This window comes from Indicator indicator, chromosome 6 (genome assembly GCF_027791375.1).
Source record: "Indicator indicator isolate 239-I01 chromosome 6, UM_Iind_1.1, whole genome shotgun sequence".
In the NCBI taxonomy this organism is placed as follows: domain Eukaryota; kingdom Metazoa; phylum Chordata; class Aves; order Piciformes; family Indicatoridae; genus Indicator; species Indicator indicator.
Window position 1 is genome coordinate 29433039 of NC_072015.1, and position 24998 is coordinate 29458036.

General features: G+C 46.1%; 1 protein-coding gene across 1 annotated transcript; it reads right to left on the reverse strand.

Annotated features, from left to right (window-relative positions):
- Positions 1-960: 960 nt before the first annotated feature.
- RALBP1 (ralA binding protein 1) lies at positions 961-20583 on the reverse strand. The gene is made up of 9 exons (XM_054381646.1): positions 20340-20583; positions 15141-15599; positions 12508-12857; positions 10695-10856; positions 9775-9906; positions 3408-3515; positions 2530-2651; positions 2063-2186; positions 961-1245 (listed from the first exon to the last, which is right to left on the reverse strand). The coding sequence occupies exons 1-9, from the start codon at positions 20581-20583 to the stop codon at positions 979-981; spliced, it is 1968 nt and encodes a 655-aa protein (XP_054237621.1). The 3' UTR covers positions 961-978.
- Between the last annotated feature and the right edge of the window lie 4415 nt (positions 20584-24998).

The window sequence follows — 24998 nt, forward strand, 5'->3', positions numbered from 1 at the left end:
AGCTCCTCACTCAGCCCAGCTGGAGGCTTACCATGGGCAGAAGCAGCAAAATGGCCAAACCAAGAGCAAGTCCCAAGGGGTTAGTGAAGCAACAGAAAGAGATGGTCAGTGAACTCCACCCCTGCTCCTTGGGGCTGTTCCTCAGGCTGGTTTGGAACATTCCTGTTGCATTTCTGCTGTATTGCTTGGGCAGGTAGATGTAAAGTGACACAACCTATCCCCACCACCCCCTGAAGCAGCCGCTGGGGGCTTTCTCCGAGAGACTGACACGTCGACAATGGAGGAAGCAGCAGCATGAACACAGGGGTGATGAGGGTGGTTGAGAAATGAGTTCATGGGTCACCTACAGCACTAGAAGACACCACGAGCTCTCACTGAACATTTCCATGGTACAGGGACATAAATAACATCTCTCAAGTGTTTACATTTATTTAGTACATCTCAGAACACAAAAATAAAGAAGCTTAAGGGCATGTTGGGTCAACACCCCACAGTCTCCCACTTTCTCAGCCAACCCACAATCAATTTAAAGCTCCCTTGTATATATAATCTGCATCAAAAAGGTATCAAAAGGCACAAGCAAGAAGTGACAAAGGTTAAGAAGCAGAAAGAATGGTGAATGAGGATGACGAGATCCACAAGGCAAATAATTAATTAGTAGGTGCGGGTGGTCTTTTTATTTACTGAGATCTTCCAATTGTGCTCTAAAGAATGGAAATAATGATTTTGGTTTCAAATAAAAAGGGTTACTGAAATATTTCAAATCACCTGAAGGAGACCAGAATGGAATTAATCTGTTACTAACTGGAAAACTCTTCTGGCCTCTCCAAACTCACCTGAGCCTGATGAGTAGAAGCCACAAGTATGGGAGACAAAGTCTCCAGGGCTCAAAAGCAAAGTTCTGTTACAGAATGTACACAGCCAGCAAAATTCTCTTTGTGCAGTTTGCTTTGTTTAATGCATATTTAAGGAGATAGATCAGATGGGAGTTTCTTTCCTGTCTTTGCTTGGCGATGGCTTGACTTGCTGCTCCTTGCTTGCTTTCGGCTGCTCTTTGGCTGCTTTTGTCTCCAGGACAGTGTCTCTTTGCTGCTGCTGAGGAACACCCCCACGTTTTTCTGGCTCCTCTTCTTCCTGCACCTGCTGCTCTGATTTTGCTTGCTGCAGCAGGCGAAGCTGCACCCGCAGCTCAATGATGGCCTCTCGCTCCTCGTGAATCGCTTGGTTCAGGTGGTTGTTCTTTATCTTTGGAGCAAGGAAAAGAAAGATCAGGGCTCCGTCTTCTGACAAAGAAGGGCTGTAGCTCAAGGTGGGGGACACATTTGGCACAGCACAATGAAGCTCTGCTGTTATTAACCCATAGCAACCTGGGCTACAGCTCAAGGAACTTAAACACAGAGCACGTGGGTTATAGGCAGAATAGATGCAAAACCTCCACTGCAAACACCTCTGCACAGTCTGAACTATGAAGGAGAGCAGCAATGGAGACAGAGACTCAAAAGATCAAGGGAGGTTCTCCTCCCCCTCTACACTGCCCTAGAGAGGCCCCCCCTGGAATACTGCATCCAGCTCTGGGATCCCCAGTTCAAGAGGGACAGGGATCTACTTGAGCAAGTCCAATGGAGGGTTGTAAGGATGATTAGGGGACTGAATCACTGCCTGATGAAGAAGGGCTGAGAGCTGGGGCTATTTAGTCTGGAGAGGAGAAGACTGAGAAGGGATCTAATCAATGTCTATAAATATCTGAGGGCTGCCAGGAAGGAAGGGACAGCCTCTGCTAACTTGTGCCCTGTGATAGGACAAGCAGCAATGGATATAAACTTACAGCACAGAAGTTCCACCTCAACATGAGGAAGAACTTCTTTACTGTAAGAGTCACAGAGCACTGGAACAGGCTCCCCTGAGAGGTTATGGAGTCTCCTTCTGAGGAGACTTTCAAGCCCTGTCTGGATGTGTTCCCATGCAACCTGCGCTAGATTCTACACTCCTGCCCTGGCAGGGGGGTGGGAACCAATGATCTCTGGAGGCCTCTTCCACCCCCTATCATCCTGCGAAATCTCACCTCCAGGTCCTCATTCTGTCTCTGCAGATCTTCCAGGATGACCTGCAGCTCCTCCTCATCTTCGCTCTCGCTTTCACTCTCAGAAGAATACTCCTCAGTTTCACTCCGGCCATGCTGCTGGCGACTGAAAGACCAAGGACAAACCCTGACTGAAGCTCTCCCTCAGGCCTGCCAGAACTGGGGCAGCACAAAAGAGCTAACGCATACCTACTGCATCATCTCCAACAACTTCAAAGACAAAAATCAGAACCTCCTATCAAAGCTTCATTTAATAAACTGATGGCTCCTAGGGAGATGCTTTTAGTGCACGGAGTCTAACAGAATATCCCCATAGGTTCAAACTTTGTGGATGTTCAGGCTTTTGTGGGTGATGTTCGCAGGCTCAGCTTTTAAGTGCAGTTTATTGCTTCGGTAGAGCATGTATGTACTTCAGAAGCTCGGACAGAGCAGTTCCCCTCCCCTTTTACCTTTGTATTTCAGCTATTTCTGCTCGGAGCCGGTCGATCTCCTCCTTCTCTGAGGCAATCTGTCTCCGCAGGAACTGCTCCATGGCCAGCAGCTCTTCCTGCTCCGTTAAAATCTCGTTCTCCTGCAATAAGCAATTGTTTCACTTTTAAGTCCTGTGTTGCTCTACAGCAACACACCATGAGAACCAGATGCTGCTGGTCTCTGAAATACTTTGAGAATAAGCAGTCCTATGCCTGCTTTGAATCTTGACTCATCAAGACCTCAAAGCAAATCAAAGTTGAAACCCAGCAATGCCAGCTCTGAACCCACCAGGCAATGGCTATACTGAGTAGCTGTGGAGATGGCACACTAAATTCCACCATATTTGGCTGCTGGCTTCCTTAAATCACAGGGGCAAAGCTCAGGATAACCAGTGGCATCAGTAGAAAACCTGAATTATAAAATAGATCTTTGAGGATGGATGTAACGGGGGAGTGCAGCAGGGAGAAGATCAAAGCTACTGCAAGAAGCAGAGGAAGGCAGAAAAGCCACAACAGCTGCGTTGCTTCCTTTGATCAGCAGGGAAGTAGGTAACAGTATTCAAACCTGTTGACTGGGAAGTGCTTTCTAAGTGACAGGAACAACAAAGGCTACACCTTCTTGCTGCTACAGTATCTCCTTTCTACTGTCTGCTCAGTCTGGGTTCCTTCCCTGCTTTACTGACCACTACCACACAGCCTTGCATTTGAATGAACACAGAGAGACCCCTTTAAGCCTTCTACTTCCCATGAGAGGAAACAGAATTTCCTTCAGTCGCATCAGAAGGAACAAAAGAGGGTTTAATATTTCTGAGAGATGCAGAACAAAACAAGCAAAGAGGTAAATGCCTGCCACCTACCTGTGCCAGCAGAATGTTGATGACTTCTTCATTCTCATTCATTTCTTCTTTGGAGACATCCTCCTTTGAAAGGCTAGCAATCTCCTGTGCGATCTTGGTTTCACATTCCTGCCAGAGGAACAAGACACCTGTTTAAAGGATGCCACCCCCAGTCACTATATGACTAAAAAAAGTATTTTATTTGAGCATCATTATTTTCCCAATTTAGAATCACCATGTTGGTTGTCTTGGAACTTTTCAGGAAGGTCTGGTCCCTTCTCTGGGACATCAGATAGTTTAAAAAAAAAGTGGGTCTGAAGTCTGTTAACCTTGAAGCTTCCAATAATTCCTCTTGCTACTGCAGGACACAAAAATGATCCGAGGGCCGGAAGCCCTCTGCTCTGAGGAGCAGCTGAGAAAGTTGGGGTTCTTCAACCTGGAGAAGAGAAGACTCCAGGAAGACCTTCTGCTGGCCTTAAAGTACTTAAAGGGGCCAATAAGAAAGATGGGGAGAGTGCTTTTAGCAGGGCCTGTTGTGATTTATTCCTGCTCAGATCAGGAAGCAAAATGAAGCTGTTTTGGATTTTGAGTCATTCTATTTTCTCTGTTATCGGTGCAATTGTCTACAGATGGGCCATTTCCTGCATGATAGACAAGATTGTGAGATATCTGGCATATAAATCGTTTATTTGGGTTAAGAACAAGTTACTGAATGCTGTTGAATTCTGTTGTGGTCTTATTGGGCTAAGGAGATACGGTAACTCAACTATGGATCTGCTAGCAGACACATTTAAGTTTGTTACTCCTCTTACAGCTACAGAGAGTCTTTGGAACCAGTGGTACCCTAGATATCTTGTGCTAACCTTAATTTTGTTGCTTCTTGGAATAATCATATGGCTGTTGGTAGCACTGTATCGAGAAAGTTATAAGGCTACTTGCTCTTCCAATTTGCGTAGACGTAAGAGGAAACATAGAAAAGCTCAGAGAGATTCGGATTTCTCTTCTGATTCTGATTACAGTGACCAGGAAATCACAGTTAAGGTTTGTGAGAAAGCTGCCGATAGTCTTGACTCAGAGCCAGCAGCAGTAGCTGCGGGACCTTTGCCAGAATCTGAGATAACAGACAGGGCTACACAGGCAGACACCGCTGCACAGGCAGACAGGGCTACGCAGGCAGACAGGGCTGCGCAGGCAGACAGGGCTGCACAGGCAGACAGGGCTACGCAGGCAGACAGGGCTACGCAGGCAGACACCGCTGCACAGGCAGACAGGGCTGCACAGGCAGACAGGGCTGCACAGGCAGACAGGGCTGCACAGGCAGACAGGGCTACGCAGGCAGACAGGGCTACGCAGGCAGACAGGGCTACACAGGCAGACAGGGCTACACAGGCAGACAGGGCTACGCAGGCAGACAGGGCTACGCAGGCAGACAGGGCTGCACAGGCAGACTCGGCTACACAGGCAGACACCGCTGCACAGGCAGACTCGGCTGCACAGGCAGACACGGCTGCACAGGCAGACACGGCTGCACAGGCAGACAGGGCTACGCAGGCAGACAGGGCTGCACAGGCAGACACCGCTGCACAGGCAGACAGGGCTACACAGGCAGACAGGGCTACACAGGCAGTCACCGCTGCACAGGCAGCAGGCTCACAGCAGACAGGCTGCACAGGCAGACACCGCTGCACAGGCAGACACCGCTGCACAGGCAGACAGGGCTACACAGGCAGACAGGGCTACACAGGCAGACACCGCTGCACAGGCAGACATGGCTACACAGGCAGACACCGCTGCACAGGCAGACAGGGCTACACAGGCAGACAGGGCTACACAGGCAGACACCGCTGCACAGGCAGACAGGGCTGCACAGGCAGACACCGCTGCACAGGTAGACAGGGCTGCACAGGCAGACAGGGCTACACAGGCAGACACCGTTGCACAGGTAGACACCATTAACGAAGCACAGTCTCCTCCTCCTCCCTCTGCTGCCGAGACGGACGCAGCAGTGGCTGCAGGATCTCAAAGTGAACCTACTGATTCTGCACAAAATTCCTGTGCTCCTGCCAACTCTGCTGTGAATGTGAAAGCTAACCCAGTAAATTTGGTGGCCACTATCATCAGAAAGCGCAAAGGAGCTGCAGAAAGAGGTGCAGATGGAGCAGGAGATGATGGAGATGGTGCAGATGGAGGTGAGGATCCTTCTACTCAGGGTCCCTCTGTTAAGAAAGATCCTTCTGGTGAGGAAGAGAAGGTTAGCCTTAAAACTCTGGCAGACCTCTTGAGACCACACATGGATGATGGAGATGTAGGTCAGGATGTAGACCCTGGTAGATTAGCAACTGCTGGCAGTGCCTCTGAACTCAAGGAAATTCAACGGAGGATTCCTGTAGGAATATGGGGACAGCGACCTCAGGATGATGATGATGATGAGGATGACATACAGTCAGCTAATGCACCCAGACAGAAAATTAGACATGTGAGGAAGGATTACATCAGAGGAGATAATGAGCCAGTCCTGTCTTGGCTAGCCAGGTGTTTTGATATGGGAGCCCCAGCATTGGTGGTAGGTGACAAGTCGGCCTCTCAGTTGGGGATGCTCTCAAAGGATACAGGCATAGACAGGCACCTAGGCAAGTGCATTGGTAAAGTTTCTCTGTGGGCACGCCTCCTACTGGCAGTCTCGCTGAGGTACCCCAGCAGAGATGATTTACCATGGAACCCTAAGCCTTGGACCACAATAGCTGAGGGAATCAAGCGTCTGAGAGAGTTTGCTGTGAGAGAAGTAATGTATGGAGATCATAAGACTCTGAATCCTGATGAAATTCCTGTTGGAACAGGCCTTGCCAAAAAGCTCATTAAGCTTGCTCCTCCTAATTATGCTACTATTCTGGCAAGCAGAATTGTGGCAAGAAATTATGGTGGAGTGCCTCCTACTGTTGGCCATTTCACTGACCAAATGAGGCAATTGGAGGATAGTCTTGCACGTACTTCTTTGGTTTCAGCCATTGAAACTCTGTCTGGAAAGATGGAGAATTGCATGAAAGAGCTGAAGGAGGAATTTAAAACCTCCATATCCAACTTGATGAAGGGGGATGATTCTAATTCCTCTTCTTCCAGACGGATACAAGTTTCAGCTGTCATAAACACGTGTGCTCCAAGAAGGCCATTCCAGAACAGGTCAAACCAAAACAGACAGCAGAGGCAATCACGTGGCAGTATCTGGATAACTCTGCGTGATCAGTTTGGTGAGAACATGAACAGATGGGATGGTCAACCAACTTCTGATCTTTTCAAGAGGTTACGGGAGCTGCAGAGGGGCAGATCCCGAGGTAGCAATACCAGGAGGGTAGCTGTCGCTTCCTCAGTTTCCCAGAACAACTCTGATAGCTCCAACAGTGATCCTAATTCTGGTGCTGGACGTTGTGCCAGCTGTACATGTGGAGGTAATCCCCACCATTAGGGGTGCCCTGCCTTCCGCCAGGGGGAGGTAAGGGATAATGGAGATAACAGAATCTATTGGGATGTGTACATCCAGTGGCCTGGCACTTCAAAATTTCAGAAGTACAGGGCCTTGGTTGACACAGGAGCTCAGTGCACCATAATACCATCAAATTATCAAGGGGGAGAATCTATAACTATTCAGGGAGTCACTGGTGGATCTCAAGAGTTGTTTAAGATAGAGGTTGATATAAGTTTAACTGGGAAGCAGTGGAAGAAACATACTACTGTAACAGGAAAAAAAAAACACAAACAAAAAAACAACCTAGATTGCCAGTTCTGAATTGGATGTTCAAAGGCAAAGGTTCTTCACCACATCATGCAACAGATGCTACCTGGTCTAAGTGGATGGCTCTGATAACACAGAGAGCTCGAATGGGAAATCTCGAAAGGCCTGGTTTGGTGGAGGTGATCACAAACTGGCCAGAAGGCACAAGCTGTGCTAAACCTCCAGAGGAGAGAGTAACTCGTGCAGAGGAAGCTCCTCCTTACAGTGATCTGTCTGATGATGACAAGAGATATGCTTTGTTCACAGACGGTTCCTGTCGTCTTGTTGGGAACAAGCGGAGATGGAAATCTGCAGTGTGGAGTCCCAACGCGCAGAGTTGCAGAAGCGAGAGATGGAGAAGGAGAATCCAGTCAATTCGCAGAGGTAAAAGCTGTCCAGCTAGCTCTTAACGTAGCTGAACGTGAGAGATGGCCAAAGCTTTATCTCTACACCGACTCGTGGATGGTAGCCAATGCCTTGTGGGGTTGGCTGAAAGACTGGAAGAAGAATGGCTGGCAGAGGAAAGGAAAGCCAATCTGGGCTGCAGATCTGTGGCAAGACATTGCTGCTCGCATTGAGAGAATCCCAGTGAAAGTGAGACACATCGATGCTCACATTCCTAAGAGCAAAGCTACAGAGGAACAACAACACAACCATCAGGCAGATCTAGCTGCAAGAGTTTCCCAGGTGGACACAAACTCTGATCCTGATCCTGATCTTGACTGGAAACACCGAGGTGAGCTGTTCTTAGCTCGGTGGGCCCATGACTCGTCAGGACATCAAGGCAGAGATGCAACCTACCGATGGGCTCGTGACAGATCCATTGACATTTCCATGGATGCTATCACACAAGTCATCCATGACTGTGACATTTGTGCTGCTATTAAGCAGGCAAAGCGGATCAAGCCCTTGTGGTACGGTGACCGATGGTCCAAGTACAAGTATGGTGAAGCCTGGCAGATTGACTACATCACTCTACCTCGTTCTCCATCTGGTAAGCAGTATGTGCTGACTATGGTAGAGGCAAGCACTGGATGGCTGGAAACTTATCCAGTTCCTCATGCAACTGCACGTAACACCATTCTTGGTCTGGAAAGACAAATCCTGTGGAGACACGGAACTCCAGAGAGGATTGGGTCGGACAATGTAACTCATTTCAAGAACAATCTTGTAAAAAACTGGGCCAAAGAGCACGGCATCGAGTGGATATTCCACATTCCCTACTATGCACCAGCTGCAGGGAAGATCGAACGCTACAACGGTTTGCTGAAAACCACTCTCAAAGCCATGGGGGGTGGATCTTTGAAAAACTGGGAGAAACATTTAGCACAAGCAACCTGGTTGGTGAATAGTAGAGGTTCAGTGAATCGAGCTGGACCTGCCCAGTCAGATTTGTTGCGAAAGGAGGAAGGTGATAGAGTTCCTGTTATCAGAGAAAAGAATCTGTTAGGCAAAACTGTTTGGGTATTTTCTCCTTCAGGAGAGGCCAAACCTGTCCGAGGGGTGGTTTCTGCTGAAGGTCCTGGTCACACCTATTGGGTGATGCAAGAAAATGGTGAAATTCAGTGTATTCCACAAAGAAATCTAACTTTGGCTGAGAGAGGTTAAATTCAGAGTGTTGCGCAGATACAGCATCGCGCCCAAGAGGAGAGTTCCATGAGATCTACGGTGCACGAACCCTGAGAGCCCTGAGTCACCTGAGAGTCCCTGTTCCTTTCTTCGCTCCATCTGCGAGGAAACAAGCTGTTTGCTGTTTTTCCTGTGATTTGACTCTTTTGAATCATCTACATCTGAGATAGCCGGAATGGACTATGGTCTTTATTCACCTAGTGTTGTAGATATTATTTTAGATTAGATAAATGATAGTAGCAGCCAATGGAATTGTTTAGAAGGGGTGGACTGTGATGGTTTGAAACTGTCTTTTTAATTTTTTCCTTGCAAAGTTCAGAACAGAGAAAGTGAAAGAATGTAAATAAGTCACTATTGGGTGTAAGAAAGCAAAATACTGATTGTTCTAAACACTTCCATTGGATAGATAGAAATGTTTAAGAACTATTACCCAAAACAAAGTGGGCACTCTGCACATTCTGCGTTCGGCAGTGGGGGCAGTTGCTGGGCTGTCTGGCTGCTGTTTCTTCTTCTCTTCTGGCTGAAGATAACACACTGACCTTGGCAGCTAAGTTAACAACTTGCTGCTTAACTAACTCTCTGCTTTCTGTCCAGGGGAGTCTGGGGGGGAAGCTCCTGGGAGAGAGGCCCCTTTGGGAAAGGCCCCCTTTAGGGGGAAGCAAAGGGATATTGGTTGTGCTTTTCTGTTGATTGTATATATTTGTGAATGTTGTGAATTTTGTGTATTTGTACATACTCATTGCATTTCATCGCAGATTGTAGACTCTGCTTGTAAATACAGCTTTCATTTGCTTCCAGACTGGGCTAGCCTGGTTATTGTCGGGGTGGGGTGGGGGGGGAATTTCAGCTCACACTGACACACAGGATAAGGAGTGATGGGTTTAAGCTAAAAGAGGGAGATCTAGACTAGACTTTGATCTATGTGGTGCCTCTGCATGGTCACAAAATAGGGATACATGATGTAGGTGTTTTGCCAACAGAGAAGTTACTCACCTGTCTCTTTGCTTCTCTCAGTTTCCTCTTAAGAGCTGTTAAAATTCTTTGCACCTCCCAGAGTCTCTCTTCTTTGGATAAGTCTTTTATCCCTGCCTGCAAGTCTCTGTGTAAACAATTCAGGAGGAATTCCTAGAAACAGTGCCAAAGAAATGAGTGTCTGTGACATGTCATAGCAGGGCAGACTGAAAAAAAAACCCATGGATTTGGCTTTGTGAGAAAAGGAGGCTGAGGAGAGACCTTCTGGCTCTCTACATCTCCCTGAAAGGAGGCTGGAGCCAGGTGGGGGGTTGGTCTTTTTTCCCAAGGAACAAGTGATAGGACAAGAAGAAACGGCCTCAAGTTGCACCAGGGGAGGTTTAGGTTGGACATTAGGAAAAATTTCTTCCCCTAAAGGGTTGTCAAGCCCTAGAACAGGCTGCCCAGGGAAGTAGTGGAGTCACCATGCCTGGAGGGGTTTAAAGGCTGTGTAGATGGGAGTGCTGAAGGACATGGTTTAGTGGTGACCTAGCAGTGCTGGGTTAGTGGCTGGACTTGATGATCTTGGGAGGTCTTTTCCAACCAAAACAACTCTATGATTCCTGGCAAGAAGTTTGGAATTCTAGTTTATCAAAGCCTGACATGTTGACCAACAAGCATTAACGTGTTCAGCACATGATGTGGAACTAGCTGAAGAGCAGTATCTAAGACCCTCCACTCTTCAACACATTCTCCTACCATCCTCTCATGATAAAAGTACTGAACTACATGGCACGGCAATCTGGGAAGGACACTGCTGTAATAATCACAAGGCCATGTCAGGCCACTGACAGGACAACTGGGATAGAATTTAAGGGCATGTTAGAAGCTTGTGGCAATCTACTACTGAATGCATCAAAGTGCAGGCAAAGACAAACAGAAGCACTCAGGTAACTGCCAACCTGTCGCCTGATTTCTTCCTTGATGCTCTCCTGTGTTTCTGGAAGCGCTGGCATTGTTGCCATGTTCGACCAGCGAAGAGGTTTTGTCACCTGCTTTAGGGTCACATTCCCAAAGAACTCTTGGACGTGTGTAAAAAGTACATACAGGACACGGTTACTGATCTGCAAGGGAAGGAGACAAAGTATTGGTTGAGGGGATGTGTCTCCTTCCTTCCTTCCTTCCTTCCTTCCTTCCTCCCTCCCTCCCTCCCTTCCTTCCTTCCTTCCCTCCTTTCTTCCTTCCCTCCTTCCTTCCCGCTCTGAGCACCCTAACCTAGTGGAGAATATCCATCCTGACTGTGGGTTGGTTGGACTAGATGAGGTCCCTTCCAAACCATTCTCTGATTCTAAAGGCAGTGACAGCAGTGGATACAAGGGACAGCAACTGCCCTGTGCTCTGGCTGGGCACTGGCTGCCTTCTCTCCCCTGTCGCAGCCTGGACATATTTTCTCTAACTTCTCAGTGCTTTATTGCAGTGTGAAAGAAGCTGTGACTGTACTTCTTGCCTGAATGTGAGACAGCAGCAAGGAATTAATTGGATGCTGTATCTTCCATCAAAAATCAAAACTTACACCAAAAGCAAGCTCAGCATTCCATCAGCACCTCCCCTGCCACTGCTAAAACCCACCTCACATGAGGGGTCCTGTGTTGTTTTACATTAATTGTTACTACTTTTGTTAGCTACAAAGCATCTGGTGCAGCAAAATGACCAAGAACAACAGCCAGCCCTTTGGCTAGGGGGCCTACACCAGACTCTTCATTACAAAGCCAAGCTTTTTTGAAGTGTGGCTTGGCTTCAAGAAGATCCACACCCAGTAATACCACATTTCCATTCTGCACAGGACTAATTCTGAGTTGCATTTAGATTAAATATTTCCATGATGTTCATTATGGAATTAAATCAATCCCAAACCCACAAAATCCCACTAGAAAACAAAGTCAGTGGCTTGCCTCCAGCCAACTGACTGTAAACACCAAAGACTGGTGCAGTCATTACTCCACCAGGGAGATCTGCTTGTAGGGCAGGGTTCGTTGGCTTGATATCAAAATGAAGCAACAATCTAGTCTTTATTGAACTATCACTGAATTATGACCAGGAGACCTCAGAGCAGCCTTCCAGCATTTGAACAGGGCCTCCAGGACAGTTGGAGAGGGGCTTTTTACAAAGATATGTAGTGACAGGGCAAGGGGTAATGGCTTCAAATCGGAAGCAGCTCAGTTTAGATTAGACATTAGGAGGAAATTCACCCCCATGAGGGTAGCCAGGCACTGGAACAGGTTGCCCAGAGACGTTGTGGAGGCTCCAAGCCTGGAAAAGTTCAAAACCAGTTTGAATGGGGTCTTGAGCAACCTGGTGTAGTAGGAGGTGTGCCTGCCCACAGCAGGGGTGGGGGAACTAGATGATCTTTAAGGTCCCTTCCAATCCAAACCGCTCTATGGTTGTATAATTACCAGATGGAAAGCCCAAAGAAATTGTCTCTCTGTATGAATTACTGGAGGAATTCAACATTAAATTACTCCTCTTCACACCAAAATCAAAGCCCTGACAGCAGTCTTTGTAATGACCCAAATATCAGGCCCGTGGTATGCAAGATCACATTCACCAAGTTTTTAATTCCCCCTTTCCCACCATTTTAGATCCCCTAAGTATAAAGAGAAACTATCATTAACTGTACCACCCAACACCTGATTCCCACCTGCCAGAGATTCCCTACAGAGAAGCCTTTCCTGGGCTCTAGTTCTGCTCCAACACTCCCTGTTGTGGTGCACCTACCTGGACTGTAGGGCTGAGCACTATAGAAATATTCTGGATGTTCATTTTTGTTTCCAGCTCCTTGGCAATAACGTGGTCCATGTGCACAATCAGCCAAGAAATGAGGAGATGGTTACACTCTGGCAGCTCTTTCAGCAGCCTCTGGCACTCCTGAACTTTCTCAGCTTCTGTGCTCTTTCCACAAGCGTCTTCAAAGCGGGGCATGAGCTCTTTGGTCAGCAAGTTCTCGGGCAGTTCTCGTAGGTACTGTTTCAGCAAGCTGGCTACTGTGTTGGGCTCATATTCCTCCAGGTTGGGAGATTCCTCTCGATCGTAGGCTGCTTTGAGCTCATCGACTTTTGATTTGATTCCTTAAAATATTGAGACTGAGAATTAAGAGACAGGAGCAGCTGCAAATTTATAATAATTATGTCTAAACTTCTCTGAGCACCTGACTTGGTAGAGTTATATGATGGTTGGACTTTATCTTCTTTTCCAACCAAAATGATTCTGTGATTCTATGACTCTTGTTCTAGGAGATATATTTATTTCACCTCTCCCTAGGTTTAAGCTCATGGAGGAATACTTTTTCGAGGTAACATGGAGCAAAGTTAAAATCGTGACTCAAAATGACTTTTAAAAGCACTGACAATCACTATGAAGCAAAGCCCCACCATCAGACCTGGTGCCAACATTCCCTTGCATCAAGGAACATGAAAACAGGGTGAGAAAGAGAACATCCCATCAGTGGTGTGTTCGCCTTCAAGCATCTCTCTGGCTGCTTCAAATACTCAGCCCTAAGCCAAGCAGCAAATGTTACCAACTCAAACACTGGGCAACAAGTTCTACCTCAGACAGCTTTCCTCTGTCAAAACAAACCCCACTTTTTAGCTCCCAGATTTCCAGCTGGTTCTCCTCAGAGGGGGGAATCTCACAGAGTATCTTTAGTTGGAAGAGACCAGAGAGATCATCCAGTCCAACCTTCGACCCAGCACTGCAAGGTCACCACTAAACCATGTCCCTAAGTCCCAAGTCCACACACTGCTTAAACACCTCCAGGGATGGTGTCTCCACCACTGCCCTGGGCAGACCATTCCAATGTTTGAGAATCCTTTCAGTGAAGAAATATTTCCTAATATCCAGCCTAAACCTCTCCCAGCACAGCTTGTACCCATTTCCTCTAGTCCAGGATTCTTGATTGCTGCATGAATAAAAGCTTGTTCACAGAATTATCCAATCCATCCCCAATCTTCTGTGAGGTGTTTTTATGACTTGAGGACATTGCAACCTTCCCAAACTTGGGGAAATTTAATTCCTGAAGCTCAAACACCCACCAGCTTAATGTGCTGCCACAGCTTGGCTCATACAGGGTAAACCGCACTGCGTGGGTTCAGCCCATGGTAAATGTCAGGTAAAATAAGCTCAGTTTCATGTCCAAGTTGGTCACCACAACAGCTGGTGGGTTCTTAAAACCACTGCAATCCTCTCTGAGCTCTCAGTTTAAAAAACCTTACCCACACAAGAGGGTGCTGTTGCCCTGGAGAACACCTAGGAAGTACAAACATTAAAAGATGCTTTATGGAAAATACACTTTCTCCTGTGAAAATGTCAATATTCCAAACATATTGGGTCATGAAAAAAACAAACACACCACCAGAATGTTCCAGCTGGCAAGACTAAGAAACTGCTTGAGCTGCTGGGGTATTTGTGCATCCCTACCAAACAGGGATTTGGAGTGGGTCCAGAAAAGGGGAGCAAAGCTCATGAAGGGTCTGGAAAACAGCAGCTGAGGGTCCTGAGGTTGTTCACCGTGAAGAGGCTGAGGGGAGACCACCTCATTCTCTGGAACTGCCTGAAAGAAGGTTAGAGCGAGGTGGGGGTTGGTCTGCTCTCCCAAGTAACAAGTGATAGGATGAGAGGAAATGGCCTCAGGTCCCACCAGAGGAGGTTTAGGTTTGACATTATGAAAAATTTCTTCCCCAAAAATGTTGTCAAGCCCCATAGCAGACTGCCCAAGGCAGTGGTGGAGTCACCATCCCTGGGGGTATTTAAAAGACATAGCTGTGGTGTTGAGGGACATGTTTTAACAGCTGACTTTAGTCAGAGTTAGATAATGGTTGGTCTTTTCCAACCAAGATGGTTCTGTGATTCTATAACATTGTGCAGATCAACACCACAGAGACAGCTTAACAAGGCCTTTAAAACAGTTTGATTTCAGCTTCACAAAGCCTTTAAACTGGTTTGGTCAGTTTTACAGTGCCAGGCAACTTGTTTCAAAAGCTTTTCCTCAAATCCCTTTCCTCACTCACTCCCTTAAATGCACCCAGAGTAGTCCTTGCATGTTCCGTGGCAGGTGCAGCTCACAAAGAAAGGGGCTGTTTTGTTGGAGGTGACTGAAAGTGATGTCTCACTCTGAGAAGCTGGTGTTACACAACTACTGTGGTTAACCAGCCTGCTGCTGCTCAGCTGCAGCAGTCACAGCTGTGCTTTCTGCTCGGTAGGGTGTCTGCTCTAAGAGGAGTTTTGGAGGACAGAAATCATGGTGGAAGCAACTGGGAAAAGCAACTTTGTGGGAGCCTGTGAGCGGTCTCTAGGTGTCAGACATGGTAAAAGAAGAAGAAAAGGGCAAGCAGAGACCCTGTGGAGCCAAGTACCTGAAACCCTGTAGATGCCTTCACACTTCATGCCATACTTCTCGACATAGTCGATGCACTCACGGAAGACGGCGGGCAGGCGGATGCCGTCGTACAGCATGGTCCTGTCCACCGCCTCAGACAGAGGGATGCCAAACACAGGCCTGTGGCTCGGAACCTCCACCTGAGGGATCTCTGTCTCCTGGATTGGCTTCTTCTTTTTCTTCTTCTCTTTCCACTGTTTCACCACATCTGCTGCCGTTAAGTCTTTCGACTTCTTCTCTTTATGTTTGTCTTCCTTGTGCTTGTCCTCCTTGTGTTTGTCATCTTTGGGTTTCTCTTTTATTTTAAAATCCTTTTCCTTTTTTTTGGAGAAACTGGGTTTCTTGAAGACATGTATTCCCTTGGACCGCTTCAGCTTGGAAGGGCTTTCAGCTTCATCACCAGAACTGTCCTCCTGAAAGGCAGCGTAACCTTCCGCTGTTGGGCAAGGGAGGAGAAGGCAAGGGGACAGCTGTAAGCCTGGTTACCTTCTAGACAGCACATTGTAAGAGGGAGAGAACAAAAACATGTGAGGAGGAGAAGGAGAAGCACCTGCCTGACTCTTTTTAGTTGTTACACAGTGAAGTGGATAAGGATTAAATTAGGGTTGCATAGATGGGCCACACAGCTCCTGAAGGATCTAAGCAATGAATGCTTTATATACTTACTCATAATGGCAATGTCCATCTTATGGGTTAGTTTCCCATCTAATAGTCAATGGAATGCAAAATAAAAACAACTGTCTGGCAACTTCTCTATGTTCCTGCAATCAACAGTATAAGAATTGCTGTTAAGGATCATCTCCACACACCCAACTCTCACAACCTTCTCTGAAAACCAAACTAAACTTCAGCCACTTAATTCCCCAATCTCCTTCTAGGACATTATGAATTTTAAGATGATAACATTTCAGCATCAAATAAAAGACAAAACAACAACAACAAAAAACACCTCCAAAAGCCCACAGCATCAAATAAAAGACAGAAAAAGCACCCTCCAAAATCCCAAGCACACTTACTTTTGCACTGAACAAATAAACAGCTCCAGTATCGCTAGCACAATACCTGTCAGTGAAGGTGTGTGCCTGCCTTAAAAACTCTTGTGTGAGAGCTTCAAACAAGTCCAAGGGTGGAGTAATTTTTTCAGCAGCAAAACACCAAGTGCCATTTGAAACGTGCACCAGTGCTCTTAAGAACTACACCTCCACAGCCAGACCTGCCCATCCTTCAGGCAAGAGCAAGAAGAGTACAAAAAACCCCTCAAACCCACAACAACAACAAAAAAACAACCCATGGCCAAACCCAACACAGAAACACAGCTTCTACGTCAATTCACTGTCGTTTTACACACATAGTACCCCACATAAGAAAAGTCAGGCTGAAACCTGGTCAGCAGAAGACATTTTCCACCATCCTGGTCCCCTCAAAGGCAGTGGGCAGCAAGTTCTTGCCTCAACGTGAAGCTCCCATTATCCAGATCCTTTGAGGATCTTCCACTACGTCCAGTGCCTCTGACTGAGTGAGGACACAAAAAGGACAGTCAAGTATTCTTCCTGCATGAAGTTTTGGGTGGTGGAAAATTAACCTCCTGGATTATCAGAGAGCATCATGGAGGAGATTATGGGCTGTCATTTTCACAGATGAATGCTCTTGTGCAAAAGAAACTGGTATTTATTTTGCCAGTTCTAAACTATATGAAGCTGTGGAGTTTCTCAGCATTAAGCTGGTGGATCAAACCCAGAAGAGGCCACAAAAATGATGTGAGGGCTGAAACCCCTCTGCTGTGCGGACAGGCTGAGAGAGATGGGGTTGTTCAGTCTGGAGAAGAGAAGGCTCCTGGGAGACCTTCTTGTGGCCTTTCTGTACTTAGAGAGGCCTCAAAGAAAGATGGGGATAATCTTCCTAGCAGGGCCTGCTGTGACGGGACAAGGGGTGATGGTTTTAAACCAAAGGAGGGAAATTTAGTATAGAGAAAAGGAAGGATCGTTTTTTACTGTAGGGATGGTGACATGCTGGCCCAGGTTGCCTGGGCATCCCAGGAAACATTCCAGGTCAGGGTTTTTTGGGCTCTGAGCAACCTGCTCTAGTTGCAGATGTCCCTGCTGACTGCAGGGGGTTGGACTAGATGACCTTTAAAGGTCCCTTCCAACCCAAACCATTCTGTGATTCTATGATTATTTCAGCACATCCAAGGAGCTGTCTGTATTTTGAAGCCTCCTTGGCTGCTCTGTCGATGGTAATTTTTAACATAAGAAATGTATTAAAGCATGGAACTGCCATAAAATAATTGTACCTGTGTGACCAGCTCACAATTCCCATTCAGAGAAAGACTGTAGCACTGTTCCTGTCCAAGTGGATTTTAGTATCAAAATGCAAATATTAATTGGAGGACAACCAGCAGCCAGGTCTTATCCTCCCAGTTCACTGGCTACACCATCATTCTTTTTGTAAACCCAGAAATAATGGTTAAGGAAACTTGCAGTGCAGAAACCAAGGATTTGAATCTCTCCAATACAGGAAGAGCCACTGATGAACCAGCCATGGGACAAGGGAGGAGGACACATCACCACTGTGTTTGGTGAGAAGCTGAGGTTCACAGATCTAAGTTCCAAACAGAAAGCCCAGAACAATCTGCCCTCAATCCTTCCTGCTGGGTATCTGCAGTAGCTCTCAGTGGTAGGGTTCACACATGCACTGGGAATAGCATCTGCACAGGAGGCTTCAACTTGGAGACTGCCTTCACCACAAACTATGAATCAACACAGGAGACTCTAAGCTTGGAGATTGCCTTCCCCAACAAACTATGGGTCAGCACAGGAGACCCTAATCTTAGGGATTGCTTTCCCCAACAAACTATGGGTCAGCACAAGAGACCCTAATCTTAGGGATTGCTTTCCCCAACAAACTATGAGTCAGCACAGGAGACCCTAAGCTTGGAGATTGCCTTCCCCAACAAACTATGGGTTAGCACAGTTAGACTCGAAGCTTGGAGGTTGCCTTCACCAACAAACAATGGTTTGGCACAGGAGACTTAAGCTGGAGGCTGCCTTCACCCACAGAACACCTGCCTTAGAGGTTTCGACACTCCATGTTGCAACAGCAACCTCAGTGCTTTTCTAGGTCCGTGGGAATGTAACACCAGCAACAGCACACTGCTGAAACTGGTATTTCTTGACTGCATGAAAGACATGAAGGAGCAAGTTAAACACTTCACTGCAGTTATTTTAAATGTGATGATTAAATGTTTAGTAAGATCTACTAAAGAAGGCCAGTGGTCTCCTGGCGGGCATTAAGAGTGTGTCCAGAAGGTTGAGGGAGGTTCTCCTCTCCCTCTACTCTGAGTGAGGCCACATCCGGAGTACTGTGTCCAGTTCTAGGCTCCCCAGTTCAGTGGAGAGAGGGAACTACTGGAGAGAGCCCAGTGGAGGCTACAAAGATGCTGAGGGGGCTGGAGCATCTCTGTGAGGGGGAAGGGCTAAAAGACCTGGGGCTGTTTAGCCTGGAGAGGAGCAGCCCGAGAGGAGATCTTCTCAATGCTGATCAGTATCTAAAAGGTGGAGGTCAAGAGGATGAGGCCAGACTCTTCTCTCATAATGCTCAGTTACATTTGTTGAAAGGACAACTTGCATGACCATGGCAGGTCATGCATTGCCCTAAATCAAAGCAGGTAGCCAGGAAAGTGGAAAGAGGCAACCTGAACACACGTAACAGAATTTAAAAGGTGGAGTAGACTGAAAGATCAAAAGTCTGGAAGGAATAACAAAGGCAAAACTTGAAGGGGAACTCTTAAAACCAACCATGTTAAGCAAGTGTAAAGAAGCTTTGTAATGCATGCAAGGAAAATGTCTGTTCAAGTTGTATTTACCATAAGGAGGATTTCCAAACAGGATGAGGTCTCCCAAGAGCTTTATCTGTAGCTTACATATGAGTAGCAGTTCGATGACATCCATCTACGAGGACTAAGAAATGCTGAAAGTTTTGTACATTACAGCTGCAAGAGATAATTTGATTCTTCTGATATTTTCTGCTTTTTGAGGCTTTTTTTTAATGCCTTTAAGGCTTTAAGTAATAAAAATTGCTTTACAGCAGCTGTAAACTTGTCATCTCTTGGGGGAGAAAAGAGTTACAGTGCTAATGTGTGCTGAGCTGCATCTATGTGCTGAGGATGCCTTTCTCCCTCTCAGCTTTCAGTTAGATGATCACCATGGGATACACTGAATTACATCACAAACCCACACCTTGTATAGTGCTGGCCTCCACTACTTCCAGATTTAGAAGACTAAATGATTTGTAACAGCAAGCTGGTTGGCAAAGAGTAAAAAACCCAGCTACTAACAATCTGAATTTAGAGCTATCCAATCAATACCAAATTTTCATCCCCAGACCAATAATCTGTATGAGGTTAATGCTGCTTGCATTACAGGAAAACCCTGAAGAATTACTTTTTTCCTTAGAATCTGCAGGAATTTAAACTGCTGGTTTTAACTAAAGGATAATGCAGGTCAATAACTAAAGGGCAAGGGTCAAGAGGATGGGGTCAGATGCTTTCCAGTGGTGCCCAGTGACAAGAAGGGGCAATGGGCACAAACTGGAACCCAGGAGGTTCCATCTGAACAGGTGGAATTTTTTTTTCCTTTAAGGGTGACAGAGCCCTTCAGCAGGCTGCCCAGAGAAGTTATGGAGTCTCCTCTGGAGAGATTCCAAATCTACCTGGACATTGCAATCCTGGGCAACCTGTTGTGGGTGACCCTGCTTTAGCAGAGGAGTTGGACTGGATGATTTCCACCATTCTGTTGAATTCAGGTCAAACAGCTTTATTTTAGCTAGCACCTCAGCTACAATTTCAAAAAGCATCTCTTTGGAAATACTCTTGGAAACCTCCATGTAGGCTGTGAACAGATAATGAGATTAGCAGAACCCCACACCAGGCAGAACACATTGGATGTTTGTTAGTAATTCTGGGCACCTGCATCTGTGCAACAAAAAACAAATCCATTTCTTGGTTAAGGTGTGGGGGTTTTTTGGAAGAGAAACAGGTATTGCACAAAGGCTGTTTGTGCAGGTTAATTTCCTTCACACCTAAACAAGTTGGGAAAAAAAACCCTCTGGGAATATTCAGCAATTTTGGGAAAGAAAAAGAGAAATGATAAGCATGAAATTACAGAAGTTGCCTACTCACTTCTTTTTTCTTTCTTCTTGAATTTTCCTTTCTTCTTGCCATGCTCCTTTTCATCATCAGATACTATATCTGGAGGCTCATGCAAGCTGTCATGAGGTGGTGAAGGCTCACCAGTGCGGTACAATCCAGGGAATTTTGTAGGACTGATTTCTTCAGAGCTGGGAGTACGAGCCAGCCCCCCACTGTGTTCTACCCGACGGTGTTCACTGGGGCTGCTGGTGGGAGGCAGGAAGCACTCGGTCATTATGATTCCCTGATAGACAAGTGAAACCTTCTGCTACCTGTCCATCACACCTGCAGCAAGGGAGAACAAAGATTTTAAGCAATGGGTTTCAGAACACCTTGTTTGGAGCTCCTACACTGAATGATCCAATTTATGTTCACACAGAAACAATAAAACATCGGGTCCTGAGCTCAGTGTTTGCACAATCTGTCCATTACCTCCTAAACCATATTAGCATAATAAGAGAGCTGCTGGGTTAGACATTTCTACTTCACAATAATAAATCAGCACATATAGAGTATGAGAATATTTTCACATTTAATTCTTACCAATTCACAGGCAGCTTCCAAACTCAACTCTTAGTATTTACGCAAAAAATAGTGAGTTAACTTTCAATTTTTGACATCAAATAGATCTGAGTGTTTATGAGCACTGCACTGAAGGAAAAGATCATTTTCATCTCTCCCAAGCATATTTTACAGATGCAAATAAGAACTTGCCTAACCTGCTGTAATAAGGGAAAACAAAACAAAACAAACAAACAAACAAAAAAACCCCCACAACCAACAAAGAGTTAAAGTAAATCCTTCTTCTAATTATACTAATGCAAATTACAGAAAGTAGAAAAGGATTGATGAAATTCTTTTCTGGTATACAACAACTTCATATTTGATGAGATTGTATCAGGTCATCCACAATCAGATGCTGGTGTGTTGTTTCCTTGACTTGTGGCCAGAAAAAAGCTAAGAAGAAAATTGCTGAAGGAAGCTAATCCAGAAATTTTCAGCAATGAAACTCATAAGCAAAAATTCTTCCTAGCACAGATCAGAAATTCCACAGCCCAGATACGCTGTATGGGGCATTATGCCTCCGGAGACCACTTTGCTGAAGATGGCATTTTGTGTCTAAATGGTCACTCTGAGACCCAAGCCCTTCTTTCATGGGATAAAAGGAAAAGCCTAGAAAAAGCTGCTGGTACACTGGCATGACAGATGGAGTCATAAACCAGTAAGATTGGAAAAGACCTCCAAAATCATCAAATCCAGCTATTAACCCAGCACTGCATGGTCCACCACTAAAACATGCCCCTCAACATGTTTTCCAAACACCTCCAGGGATAGTGACTCCACCACTTCCCTGGGAAGCCTTGTTCCAGTGCAGAAATTTTTCCTAATGTCCAATCTAAGCCTGCCCTGGCACAATTTTAAGCCTTTTCCTCTTGTCCTATCGCTTGTTACTTGGGAGAAGCACTTGAAGTTACTTGAGGGTGCCAGACCCCTGCATAAGGCTGCACAGAGAGGTTGTGAAGTCTCCTTCTCTGGAGAGATTCCAGACATGCCTGACAGGATCCTAGATTGGGTTCCTCAGAGCCCCATCCAACCTGGAGTATTTCCAGGGATGGGCAACCTAAGCCAGGGTTTCACCACCCTCACTGTAAATTTTTCCCCCCTTGTATCTAGTCTTAATCTCCCTCTTGTAGTTGAAACCCAACAGCCCTTGTCCTGACACAACAGACCTGGTTAAAAAGTCTATCCCCAGCCTTCTTATTGGCCCCTTTAAGCACTTGTTACACCAAGGTAGATGATAACTAATTGGATACAAGAAACAGAGGAAGGAGAGGGAAAACTTCTGTCTCACAGCACAGAAGAGAGCCATGTCCCGGCCTGCATCCCAGATACATGGGCAGCCGGTGGAAGGAGGGGATTCTGCTCCTATGTTCTGCTCTCCTGAGACCCCAGCTGCAGTGCTGGGTCCAGGTCTGGAGTCCTCAGAACAGGAGAGACACAGACCTCTCAAAGAGGGTCCCCAGGAAGACACAAAAATGATCCAAGGGCAGGAAGCCCTCTGCTGTGAGGACAGGCTGAGAGAGTTGGGGTTGTTCAGCCTGGAGAAGGCTCCAGGGAGACCTTCTTGTGGCATTCCAGCACTTAAAGAGGACTACAGGAGAGTTGGAAAAGGCCTCTTACAAAGACATGTGGTGACAGGATGGCTTCAAACTGGAAGAAGCTGGATTGAGATTGGACATTAGGAAGAAATTCTTTCCCATGAGGGTGGTGAGACATTGGAATAGGTTGCCCAGAGAAGCTATGAAGAGTCCAAGCCTGGAAGTGTTCAAAGCCAGGCTGGATGGGGCCTAGAGCAAACTGGTCTAGTAGGAAGTGTCTCTGCCCATGGCAGGGGGGTTGGAACCAGATGATCTTTAATGTCCCTCCCAACCAAAATCAGTCTGTGATTCTGATTCTTTTCTTAAAAATCCAGCCTGAGTGTATCTAGGAAGTAAAAATTGATATTAAAGAGCTGAGGTTTGGAAAAAAACATAGAAAAGTGAAGACAGACACACAACAGCCAACTGTCACAGATTTCACTTGTAACAGGCTGTCACAAACACATGAAAGGGAGGCACATCCTGAAAGACCAATCTCAGAGCTCTTTCATTCAGTACAGAGGACTCCATCATTTCTGGTTTGCACCATCTCTGCATTGTGACTTTGTGCCCTGTAATCAATTGCAACAGGAGAAGTAAATTAGAGCAGGTGATTGCACCCACAGCTGTTATTTTGTAAAGCTGCTGGGTGGCAGGAAGGACACAAGTAACAAGCATTATGCAAGATCATACCTGAAGCACGGTGGGTGTCCCCAGGTCACTCCCTTTTGCCACAAGCAGACACATTCTGAAAATCTGGGTGTTACACTGAAAATAGTCAGTAATGAAAGGATAGAGGCAGAGTGGGGACACTCACTCAGCTACCAGAACCTGCTCTATCACAACTATCCAAAAGCAAGTCTAAGAAGACAGGAGGCAACTCATCACTGTAGGCCCGGAGTGCAAAAGATCCGGACATAGGTGAAGAAATTGATGTTACTCAAAAAGATGAGGCAGACAACTGCTTTTGGACCAAAATTATCCTAGTAAAAGCATAGTTCCAATTTGGAAAGTAATGAACCATAAAAGGAAAGAAGAAAAAATATCACTTGTGGTCAAAGAATATCAAAGAACTCCAGAAACTATGAATGGTACTTGTACCACTGCTAAGATGGTTGGAAAGATGACTTGGAGATGAGAAGACAGAGTTAGAGGGAAGTTATTTACCAGACTATATAATATCTGAGACCTGGAAGTCCTAGTAGGCAACCATGAGCCATCAGTGTGCTCTTGAGCCAAGAAGGCAAATAGTCTCCTGGGGTGAACTGAGAAGAGTGTGACCAGCAGGTCAAGGGAAGTTCTGCCCTAGTCAGGCCACACCTGCAGTATTCAGTCCAGTTCACCTGGAGTATTCAGTCCAGTTCACCTGCAGTATTCAGTCCAGTTCACCTGGAGTATTCAGTCCAGTTCACCTGCAGTATTCAGTCCAGTTCACCTGGAGTACTCAGTCCAGTTCACCTGCAGTATTCAGTCCAGTTCACCTGCAGTATTCAGTCCAGTTCTGGGCACTCCAGTTCAAGGAACTACTGGAAAGAGTGCAGCAGAGGCTACAAAGATGCTGAGGGGACAGAAGCATCTCTGTGCAGAGGAAAGGCTGAGAGACCTGGGGCTGTTTAGCCTGGAGAACAGCAGCCTCAAAGGCAATCCTCTCAATGCTGATGAACAGCTAAAGGATGGGGGACAAGAGGATGGGGCCAGACTCTTTTCAGTGTTGCCTAGGGACAGGACAAGTGGCAATGGGCACAAACTGGAACCCAGGAGGTTCCAACTGAACAGCAGGAAAAAACTTTCCTGTGAGAGTGATGCAGCACTGGAGCAGGCTGCCCAGAGAGATTGTGGAGTTCCCTTCTCTGGAGAGATTCCAAACCCACATGGACATTGTGATCCTGGGCAACCTGCTGTGGATGACCCTGATTTAGCATGGGGGTTGGACTAGATGATCTCCAAGGATCACTTCCAAACCCCTCCATGCTGGGATTGTGAGAAGTGTGGGAGGCCATTAAAACCATAGTCCTTCCAAAAGCAGAGGGTGTTTTTAAGTACACTTCAAATTAATTATCTTGTAACTATTGATGGTTGTCAGCTACAGCAGTAACTCAGGCAAAGAACAAAGTTTTTTTTTTTTTTTTTCTAGCTTAAAGCTAGTAAACCATCCCTGGTTTACTCATATTGTTCTGAGATTTTATTACTGCAATAAACCAGAACAGTTTAAGCTGGATTTTGAAATAAGAAGATGCATTTTTTACAACATAGTGAAAATTTTAATACCAAACACTGCTTTCACCCAGACACTTCCTAAACTGAAATGTCACCAGGCAGTCAAACAGCAAAATGACATCAGACGCCACCTATTCAACAAGCAAAACCCAGGGACATAAACACTGCCCTTTCCTTTCTTTAATAGCCATGAGAGGAGAAAGAAGAGGGAAATGCTTCATGCAGACAGGTAAAGCAAGTTTAACATTTCACAAGTCACCAGGAATTACACAAACACAGCATGAAGTAACTCCCA